This window comes from Plecotus auritus (assembly GCF_963455305.1).
Source record: "Plecotus auritus genome assembly, chromosome: 7".
NCBI lineage: Eukaryota > Metazoa > Chordata > Mammalia > Chiroptera > Vespertilionidae > Plecotus > Plecotus auritus.
In genome coordinates, this window is record NC_137774.1 from 12127774 (window position 1) to 12138892 (window position 11119).

At 50.3% G+C, this 11119-nt stretch overlaps 1 protein-coding gene across 1 annotated transcript in view; it reads right to left on the bottom strand.

The window, feature by feature from the left end:
- Positions 1 to 1351: 1351 nt before the first annotated feature.
- Positions 1352 to 11119, bottom strand: part of FAM117A (family with sequence similarity 117 member A) — a gene marked incomplete at its 5' end in the record, with an annotated part of 41888 nt that continues 32120 nt past the window's right edge. Inside the window, 6 exons of the mRNA XM_080680578.1 lie at positions 1352 to 2609; positions 5182 to 5332; positions 6513 to 6714; positions 7843 to 7977; positions 8439 to 8549; positions 10009 to 10104. Coding sequence (XP_080536704.1) covers positions 2309 to 2609; positions 5182 to 5332; positions 6513 to 6714; positions 7843 to 7977; positions 8439 to 8549; positions 10009 to 10104 — 996 coding nt within the window. The 3' untranslated portion in view covers positions 1352 to 2308. The remainder of the gene's footprint in view (positions 2610 to 5181; positions 5333 to 6512; positions 6715 to 7842; positions 7978 to 8438; positions 8550 to 10008; positions 10105 to 11119) is intronic.

Here is an 11119-nt window from a genome sequence, read left to right on the forward strand (position 1 = left end):
AACAATGGAGCAAACCCTCCCTCTGCCCTCCCGATTCCTTCCTATTAACGAGCTCCTTGTTGGACCCCTCCCTTATCCAAGTGTGGGGCATCCACCTGCTGGCACCAAGAACCGGGGCAAGACTGACCCCAGGTCTTTCCACTCCCCACCCCCAACTCCCACTTCATTGCACTCTGGGCTATCTGGGCTCCTTCTCCCCTTCCAGCAGCCTGCTCCTTTGGCACAGCCTCGGGCAAAGGAAGGAAACTCAGGGCAGCACCACACCCATCACTCCAGGCCCGGCTGACTAATCAGGCTTTAGGGAATAGGCCAAATATCTTTCAGGGGGAGGGGTAAGAGAGAGAAGATGGGGTCTGTCCTCAATCCTTTCTCTCCTTCATATTAGTGGGGGAGGAGAGACCTCCATACATTAGCCCTCGCACTGTGTCTATCCACTGAATCAGTCAGTGATTGCAGGGCACTGAGCAGCAGCTGGTTCCAGTTCCCAGTTCCCATCTCTGCCTCTTCACTAGCTGGGATTTCAAACAATTCCCTTACCCAAGTCGTTTCCTCACCTGAAATGAATGGGGATGGAATAACAAGTGGGACAGTACTGTGGTTAGAAGCATGGGCACTGGATTCAAATGATCTGGTTCCCGATCCCAGCATTGTCTCTTTCTTTGTCTTCGGGGTAAACGTATTCAGTCTTTCTGTCCTTCCCTCAGGAGTACAGTGGGATTTATTATGCAAGTGTTATCTGATGTTTACCAAGTTGGGATAGGAGTTTGTCTTGAGGTCTTTCAGATAGATATAACTGTAGTTATTATAACTGCCCTTGGGGTAGTCAACTTTTCATCCATACATTGGGGATTAGTGTCTTTTGTGAAAATGCTTTGTAAACCGCAAAGCACCATCAGAATGTTGGGATGGTTATTTCCATTTCGCCAAAAAGTCTAAGAGCTCTTACAGGTGTGGCCCTGTTAATAGCTGAGAGGCAGCAGAAGGATAAAAAATTTCTTCTGCTAGTCAAGGAGCACCCACAATGTCAGATTGTCTTCCATTGGTCACCCTAATTTCCCCTCTGAAACCCACCCTCCCAAGGTAGCTTTCCAGACTCATTCAAGAAAAAGATGACTCCTTCACCAAACCTCCACCACACTCTTCATTCTGGGCGCTCTTTCCATGGATCCACTGTTTATTCATCCATGTAAAGAATCCAAGCCTGGTGGCTTGAGGACAGGGACTCTGTTCATTGACATCATTATGTGTTAAGGCTCCTCTTAAAGACAAGGATGAAGTAATCAATAGAATACCCTCAATTTCCATCTCTCCCTAACCCCCCCCCCCCCATTATTGAACAGAACCTCAAACTGCTGGGAATACTTATTTATTTGGTCTATTAACACCAAGATCTGCAAAAAAAAAAAAACAAAACACAAAATAAAAACAACAACTTCTAAACACAGGATAAGAAAACTTGAACATTAACATTCTTCTTCAATTTTGTGAAGCTCTGCAGTACGGAAAATATACAAACTTCAAACAGCTGCAAAAATAGTGTCTTTGGGAGAAAATAGAGTTTCTACATCGATACAAGAAAAATAGGCATTTTTCTAATCCAACCCAGTCCTGGGGCAGGTGGAGGGTATAGAGTCCCCACCTGCCACCTGGAGGAATGCCAGCTCTTCCTTCCTCCCCCTACCCACCTGGGGCTGGGCAGGTTGAGCTGCTGCTTAAGACAATCTTAGGATGAAAGTGAGATGAAAATGCCACTTGGGAAAACGCTAAGGTCCCCTCTCTGCCAGCAGCTGGATTGGTCAAGTGTTACGGCCCGTTAGGGCTGCTTTGGTCAGCTCTTCCAATGAGAGGGAAGCATGGGATGGAGGCTGAGAAGATGTGGGTATCTATCTCTTCCCGTCTCCTCTTCTATGTCTATGGAGGAGAGGGAAAGAAATCTGTGGTGTCCCCTCTACCCTGATCATGGCCAGCTTGCTCCATGACAAGGACAAGGGTCCCAAATACAGTCCTTTGGACTCACACCCAAGGGCAGGGGGCCCAAGACCCTCTGGGTGAGTTTTCCACCAAGTAAGAGAGGTGGCAAGAACACAGGTATGATCTGTGAGCTGCCCCGCTGCTAGTGGAGAAGGCAGGTCCCCTCCCACTAGGAGGGACAGCGTCCATCAGAAAGAGGACCCAGGGCTTTGACACAATAAATGAAAGTGCTCGAAGGCCGAGAGGGAAGGGCTCCTTTATCCCCCACCTCAGGGGAGCTAGGGAGGGGCCTGCCACCAAGGCACTGGTCTCCATGGTAAAGTGGTGGGGGTGGCCCTCAGACCACCAGGGAGCTGTGGAAAAGCACGGGCTCTTCTGATGGCGGGGTGTGCTGCCATGGCTCGAATGGCAGCGAGGAGGCCTTGGAGGCCTCTGGATCCTTCCGAGGCGGTGGCCTGGGGCTGGCGGGAGGGAGAGGGGACCCTGGGCTTGAGGGGCAGTTTCGGAAAATGAAGCCCATGCTGGGGAAGAGGGGCTTCATCAGGCTGACAGGGCAGAAGGCCGAGCCGGTCGGGTTGAAATGGACTTTGTTCTTGTCGGGACAGGAAGTCAGGAAGGCCACATCAGGACCTGGAGACCTGGAGGATGGAGAAAGAAACACACAGATATACACATGTGTACACACACACACGCGCGCGCGCATGCACACTCGGAGCAAAAAAGAAACCACCAGCGTTCAGGGAATAGAGAAACTGGGTCTCTGTTAAAACAGGATGGTAACTTGACCAAAAAATAGAAAGGGTACTGAGCAACAACCAGTTTTTAGGCTCCTTGGCTCTTGTGTTTTAGAAATATGGCTGAACAACAGGAAATTGAAACAAGAGGGATTAAAGCTAGACAGGAAGGAGAACTTCCTGACAATCTGATTCTAGAAGAGACTAAGAGATCTTTTAATTTGGGAGATTTCATCAGTAAAACCGTGTTTTGGGGGCAGACCCCTTGCCTGAAAGCAGAGATCCAGGCAAAGGACTTTCTAAGACTTTTTACAGTCTAAAGCAGGGTTTCTTGGCCTCAGCACTATTGACATTTTGGGCTGGATAATCACTGGTTGTGGGGGCTGTCCCGGGCATTATAGGATGTTAATGGCATCCCTGGACCCTACCCAGTAGGTGCCAGTAGCACCTGACCCCTCCCTCCAGGCTGTGACAACCGAAAATGTCTCTTGACATTGTCAAATGTCCTGTGGGAGTAAAAATTGTCCTCCATTGAAATCTCCTGGCCTAAAGAATCTCACTCTTGAGCACATTGGAAAGGTGTGATTTTTAGAATATGTACTAGGAGGGAAAGATCGTAACCATTGTGGGGAAGGCAGCCAGACCTCATCAGGAGCTCTAGGTTCTAACTCACCATGTGGTCGTGGCCTGAACTGTCTCACCTTTAACGAGGAAAGAATCATCTGTACCCTTCTGATCATGTAGGGGAAATGGGAGGGTAAGAGGAGGTTAGGTCGGAGAGTTCTAGAATAAGGAATCCTTATGATAAAAAAAAAAAGGAAGTGTATAAACATGTTTTGAGGTTTAAACAGCCCGAGAAGCTGCTGGTTGTGAGGATCCTGAATGAAGTTGAATGTGTAGGAAGATGGGGAAAGCTCTGTCGCCAATGGTTCCCATCAACTACCTTTTCCTTGAAGTATAGTATGTACAGAAAAAGGCACTTAGTGTAGAGCCTGATAAGTTGGTTACTACTTTAGGTGTAAACTCTAAGAATTCCAAACCCAGGAAGAAGAGTGGAATGGGCAGGAGAGGGAATGTTCTCGGGGTGCGCTGACGCACGCGAGGAAGGTGACCCAGAGACCAAGCAACGTGTGAGGGACATGAGGGCAACCAGCATGACCTTGAACAGCTTGATTCCCTCCCTGGGAAATCCAGGCCATCTCACGGGGTCAGCAGCTAGATAAGAAGAGGAAAATGTGGCAAAAGAACCACTAAATACGAGAACTTCCCAACAGGAAAGTTGACACAATGAAGAGACCCCAATGAGCTGAGAACTTCCATCCCGGGAAGTGATGGATTAGCACCTTTCTTAAAGGGTTGACATGGGCAGGAATCTAGATGAGATGACTTTAAGACCTCTTCCAACACTGAGTCTACAAAAGACTCGAGCAAGCAACTGCCTAATTTCCACAAGCAATTCGATGTTGTAAATACTCAGCTATAACGTGGACTAGAAGGGCACAAAAGTCCAGAGTCTGCTACACAATCTGGCCTCTTCCCTCCATTTCACCCAGAGGATTCAGGGTTCTGGAGAGATACCAGGCAACAGTGATGCGAGAAACACCCCAGTTGGCTATGGTTTTCTCCTTAACTCCTACTCTGGGTTACATATGTGCCTCCTGCTACTACCCTGGGCCGGCCTCTCCCTTACCTGAGATGCAAATGGAGTCCTCAAGGCCACAAACCCAGTCCCAGCTAAATGTCCACTCATACACTGTGACCAAACTTCCTGACTGCCATGGAAACCACAACGTCCATGGTGAATCTGCCTTGATGAATATTAAAGCTGGTGGGGGGAGGGGGAGTGAAATGAGTTCTTAGGGTGCCTATCACAGGGGGCTGGCTGTGTGGGCATGTGGAAGGGTCAGCTCTCAATCCTCTCTGCTAATGGAAGAATGGCTTCTGAATTTTCCAATCAGGTTTAGGAATATTCCATAGTCCTTACTTGCAAAGACGGGAAATTTCTGTCTGGACATTCTTGACACTTGAACCTGCAGGGTGAAGACTTGACTCAGAAGCAACTAGAAAACTTCAGTAGGGACGAGACACTTCTCATCTCTGCCTGAAGAGAACTACTAATATATCCTCTCTCTCTCCCTGATTATGGTCTAGCAAATTCTCACACCTTCCCCGGGGATGGGAAAAATAGCAGAAACAAAGGGTTTCGTTTCAAAGCTCTTTCCTTTCCAGCGCCTGCTGCGCCTGTGGCTGGCACGTGGGCAGAGAGAAGGTTTCTATGGAGATAACGATAAGCAAAAATTTGGTGCTCAGAGTAGGTAATGTCAACAAGTTTGATCATGGAAAACCTGCAGTACCAATAATCTAAAGTTGACAGCACCTCTAGGATGAGAAAGAGTCCAAGATGGAAGCAGGGCCTATCCGGTGGGACAACACAGGGCTAGCCCCCCATCCCTGCCCCTCCCGCTAATGTACTCACGTGGCCTCTTCAAACACACGCACTCTCTCACAGCCTTCCGGAGGCTCCCGTTTGAAGACGTAGCTGTGATTGGGCCGAGGGGAGGAGGCAAACGCAAGGACTGGAGATGGGCTGCCGTCTTCAAGGAAGGCCGGGTGGCCTGGAGGGGAGGCTGCAAACAGAACAAGGCTGAGTCCAGTGGAGCTGAAGGAAAGATCTCCACTGCCCTCCGCTCAGGCCCTGGTGTGAAGGGAGAGGCTGAAGACACAGTAAGGTGGGGGCAGGGGTCATGTTAATCCAGGTTGTTTTTCTATACCGTAAAAAATCTTTGAGGCAGCTTACAAAAATACGTATCTTGTTACACAGGACAAAAACAATGCAGTTGAATTGACAGAAAAGTCAGGTCTAATACCAACTATATATTCCAGGAGATGAACGGCGATTGGAACTCCAAGCCTCGGACCTAAAGGAATCCTAATTTCTGTCTCTCTCTCTTCCTTCTTCCAAGACTGCACTGCCCTGCCTGCCAACATACCATAGCCTCTTCCTCTCCACAGCCTTGAAAATCTATCCCTTCTTCCAGGAAGAGCTCTTGTACCGACTCAGAGAAGTAATCTTTACTCAACCCCACTCGTGGGATAAAATTCCTCTTGCTTTTCACACAGCGAATGTACTTTGCCTAGCTTGCAAATATTGACTTTATCTGTATTTATCTCACATTTATTCCTTATTACTCTATGCTCTGTTTACCTCTGGTGTGTTGTTAGGTCCTGCCCTTGGCCAGCCTACCTCATGGGGTTGCTGTGAGAATCAAATGAGGCGATGCAGGCAATGGTGCTTTATAAAGTAAGGATCATTACTGTCAGGAGGAAGGACTGGTATCTTGTCCTGTTCGTGATGCGGCCAGGGCACAGCAGAAAGTAGAGATTTGGAGTCAGAGAGTTTGGGTTTCCATCTGGGTCAAACCAGGGCACATTCTCTTAATTTATATCATTTACAACCTCCTTGAGACCTACTGCTGGTAATGGGTACAGTGGGCACCTGAACAGACTCGAGGGCTTTCAAGCCAAATATGGGGATGGAGGGAGTGCTTCTTTGGATTCCAGTGAGGATTCAATAAAAGTATAGGTGCAGAGACTTTATGTAAATTACAAATCAGAATCGATATCAAGGACCACTGTTATGACTAGTATAATGTATGGAATAAAGATGACTCACAAAGATATACTCATTGCTTGGTAAATAAAGATGCCAGGCCTGACATTGATGAGAGGCAGAAAAGGGAGTGGAGATGCCCCTGCACCCCAAGTGGGCCCTGCTGCCTCGACCTCCTCAGGGCCTCCTCAGCTTACCTTTGTCGTTGGGGATGGATGCCAGCTCCTCAACAGCACCCCGATGTTCCTCGCGGCTGGTCTGGCCAGAAGGCTGGGGGGATGCCAGGGGCATGGAGGGAGAGCTGGAGAGGTTGCCAGGCTCCAGGAGCAGGAGGGGGAGATCACAGCTGCCACTCTGGGGGGGAGCTGGGGCGCGGTGCCCATCAGGAATATCGAGGATCTGCCGGGGAAAGGATGGGTGATGACTCTGTCCTGGCTCTTCAGGACTACAGAGCTGTGGGGACCCTTGGGGTCCTCCCTTTGCCTTGTTTCCATCCTCTATTCATAACACACAGCGACAGCAGGACACCATTTCCTCAAGTCACTGATTTCCCGACTCCCCCAGCCCCATCTAAGGGAAAACCCCTGCTATTTCTCCGCTAGCATTTCGTTCTTTTCCCGGGTGGCACTTGCAGCCAAGTTATAATTGCCTATTTATCTGAATGGTTTCTCCATGTGTCACCCCTATCGGGCTGTAAGCCTCATGAGGGCAGGGACCGTCTATGTGCCAGCCACCAGGACACCGTAACCGCTGTAGGCCACTATAGGACGAGTATGCAAAACATCATCACGCACTGAACACCCCTGCCCCCTTTCACATTCAGTGGCACTTTGTACCCACAGTTCAGCAAATTGTGCGCATGTGTTTGGGTGGGTATAAAATTCTACATATACGCCAACTTAAAATCAACCAGCTAGTAAATCGTAAACTGAGGAGTGTGCCCACTAGAATTATATTAATACTGCCCAGCTGGCATTCCCCAATTGTACTGTGTCAGTATAAAAATGTGCCTGAGACTTCAGAAAAGGTAGCAAATAATTCTGCCTGGGAGTGGGGTGAGGAAGAAGGCCACACGGGGGCTCTGGGCAGGAAGGATGAGTATCTGTCATCAGGTAGAGATGGGGGAAGGGAAGTGGTAACACAGGCAATGGGTGGCTTTCACTGAGCACAGGGGTGACGGCAGCAGTGCCAAGTATGCGGGAAGTGAGCTGGTGCTTGGCTGAAGAACAACGTCTCGCTCATTCCTCCCTCTGGGACCTTCCTCTCTGCCAGCTCCTGCTCCTCCTCTGTTGACCTACCACCACAAAGCCTTCCCCAGTTACCCCCATGCAGCTCTGCTGTCCCTGTGGTTAAGTCCATTTGAGTCTCATCAACTCAATTCGTGTTCCTTCCGCAGGCTGGTGCCTGCATGTTACTCTGCTGCTGCAGCCATAGCCTGTGAGCCCCGAAGAGCAAGAGTCCTAGCCCCGGTGTCCAGACTCAGCAAGACGCCACCTGTCAATGCATCCAGGATGCAGCCTCACTCACCCGCAGCAGCTCCTCTTCACCCTGCTCCTTCACAAACACCTCCTCTAGCTCCTGGTTGAGCCCTTCCAGGCTCCTGTGCAGGCAGGGGCTGAGTCGAAGGACAGGGGACCCTGAGGGGAAGCTGGGAGGGGACGCCTGAGGAGGAAGCACATAAGCACTCACTGAAATCCACCAAGCCCGATAGTTATCAGCTCTGGCTGGGAGTAATGGTCCTATCTACACAGCAAAACCAAGTGAGTAAAGGAGGATCTGGGCACAGTTACTGGTTGCAATAGGTCCAGTCAGTGGGGTTTTCTCTAGAAGTTAGCGCTTTGAGAGGACTGGGGTACGCTTTTAACGGCTGCAGGAGCATCATGGCCTCAGTTGTACAGGGGATGAGGGTGGAGGGGAGAGAAATTCCGAACAGTAGGAAGCTCTTCCAATGTCATTCACCAAGTCCAAGTTTGCACTAAAGCTTTACCTGGGCACCCACAGGGCCACAGGACATATGGTGTGGTAGGGCTCAGGTGCTGCTCAACCCGAGAGGTTCTGCCCACATGGTGGGGGGAGTGCGCCATGGAGGATGACAAAGGGGAGAGAATGGGGAGGTGACAAACCCTCAGTGTTCCCCGCACAGCATGGTCTCCTTGGAGTGGGGAGCCCCGCTCCTTCTCTTTCCCACTGCGGCTCAGCTTTGTCCTCTGCAGCTGTTGCTTCAACTTGGTAATCTGGGGGCGCAGAGAGAGGGAGAGGGAAGGCAGGTGAGGCAAAGCAGAAATGCACTGGGTCCCTCCCCCAGCGGTGGCTCCTGCCAGAGGCCCATGAAAATGCCTAAAAGGGAGATGGCAGTTCATCTTCCATCTCAAGCCACCTCCGTGGTGTTCAAAACTCTGATGATGGGTTCATCGGACAAGCTGGAAACCTTGTCAACTGGATGACTTGATATTTTTAGTTACCATTTATTGCATAGATGGATCAGTTTCCAAAAAATTTAAAAATACACAACACTCAAACCGTTTTTGTCTTTCACAGATTCTGAAGGCATGGAATACTACTCTATTAATAGAAATGGGAAATGTTTTTTTTTAATTCACTCCCCAAAGTACATTCACAGCTATCTCAAAGGCCCTGGGACAGGAAGGATGGAAGGATTTCCCCCCACTTTAGAGCAGACTGCACTGAGCGAGGAGCAAGCTCTCCAGAGGGAATATCAGATTTTGTCCCGACTTCCATTTCCTGTAACAATTATGGATTATCATCAACAATTTTGAATATTATCCCTGTCACATTTGGGATTCTATACCTACTTGCCTCAGCTGGCAAATTCTCAGAAGCCGAGCTATTTAAATATGGGCCTAAATTAAATGGAATTCGGAGAGTAGATTTGCTGCCCACAGCCACGCAATATGACTACTGCCAAAAAGAAAGTGCTTTCAGATTTGCTATTGGGGATCATTCAACCATGACTCCATGCTGAGTGTAAATAACTTGCTTACTCTGATAATTATAAACGTTGAATACTTTGCATTTTCCACTAGCCTTAAACACTTCATATTTTTTCTGTTTTTGCAACCAAGAAGGCAGAAGTGACTCCCCCACAAAGGAGTCAAGGGTGACCCTGGCAAGCTGGGCCGTTAGGGGTGGCCCCACGGCGTGGCGGACACAACTGGGTTGGGAGCCCTGGAATTGCAGTCTATGGCTTTCTCTAGTCAACCTCGATGACTGGAACCCTCTTGAGAGAAAAGGAGGGCCAGGAAGAGTGCTTGGAAACAATAACTATTTTTTTCTTCTTTTAAACTAAGGCTGAATGAATAGTAAGTACTACATGGGGTTGGGGCTTTTCAGTTCCCAGGAAGGCACTCCCTATCTTCCTCCGGCCTCTGAACCGCTTATCTGGATCCAACCTCAAAGCACAGTGAGAACAATGGTGGCTCCCACCCTGTGCCTGGCTGCTGAAGGGCACCAGCAGCCACTGGCCAAGCCCCTGCTGGCAGGAGGGTCCTGGCTCCAAAGGCCTGGCCACCAGGCGGCTGGGAGGCAGCTGCAAAGGAGTCATCTCATTAGGAAAAGACCAGGTCAAGGCAAGTGAGACAGGAAGTGTGAGTCCACCTTGGAGCAGGTGCACCCACAGTGCTGGCGGTGGACAAGAGGCAGCTACTCCAGCCAGAAATCAATGGGGACAGTTACCTCTTTGCGGTGGTCTGTGCTACCCCAGGACGCCGAGCGCTTGTGCGTACAGGAGCTGCTCCGCTCTCCTTCAAGCTCTTGCCAGGACAGGGGCGTCTGCAGGGAGAAGAACCGTGAAATGGAGCAGCTTCTCAGGTGGGCTCAGAGGAAGCAGACACACAGTCTCCTGGACAGAGGCAGTGGCCTCTGCTCTCTCATCTGCTCCACAACCTCCTCAACGCTGTCAGCCTGTTATTCTTCCAGGCTTCTCCACCCGACTCCCTCTTTCCCCAGCACCTTCCTCCTGATGAGCCAGCAAGGCCGGCCTGCTCTCTATTCTCTATGACTTTTACACATGGCTGACAGGCCCAGTTCTCGGTGCTCCCCCAACAGTGAGCTCAAGCATTGCCCCCCCGCACCCTTCCCCCGTCCCCACCAGCTCCAAAGAGCATGGGCTCAGGGACCCACTGGCATCCTCTATTCTCATACCCTCCATGTGCCCAGCACAGGCCCAGGTTCCTGGGAACCTAATGAAAGCAAGTTATTAGACAGGAAGCATTAATTGGAAAAGCAGAAAAAAGGTCAACAGAGATCCCCCTCCCTCCATCCCTGACAGAAGCAGGAGACGTCTGTGTGGTGTGGTGCGGTGCCTCAGGCTTGCTCTGTGACTTTCCCCTGCACACAGAGTAAGTGCTAGGAGCCTCCTGAATACCCAGGCATGGGACATGTTCAGAAAGGAGGGAGCCAGAATTCTGAATTCAGCCCTGACTCCTGACCGCTCTTGGCTTTGTCACAGCTCCTTCTCCTGGGCCCTGCACTGCTCCTCGTGAGAACAGGGCTGTCAGTCTGCTGGCCTCCCTCCTCTGCTGCAAGAAGACAGAGTTGGCCCAAGCTGGAGGAAGGGGGAGTGTGTAGACCCACTTCCTGAGCCCCAAACCGAGGGAGGAAGCTGTTGGCTCCAAGCACGAGACAGGAGGACAAGATCCCTCCCCACCACCAACATCCCTATTTCCATTCCAAGGGAGGGGCCCAAGGGGGAATGCGCCAGTGGAACCAGTTCCTCTCTAAGTTCTTTGCATAAGCTGCCAAAACCATGAGGGCCTGGGAACCGTCTCCTACAACAGATCTGCTG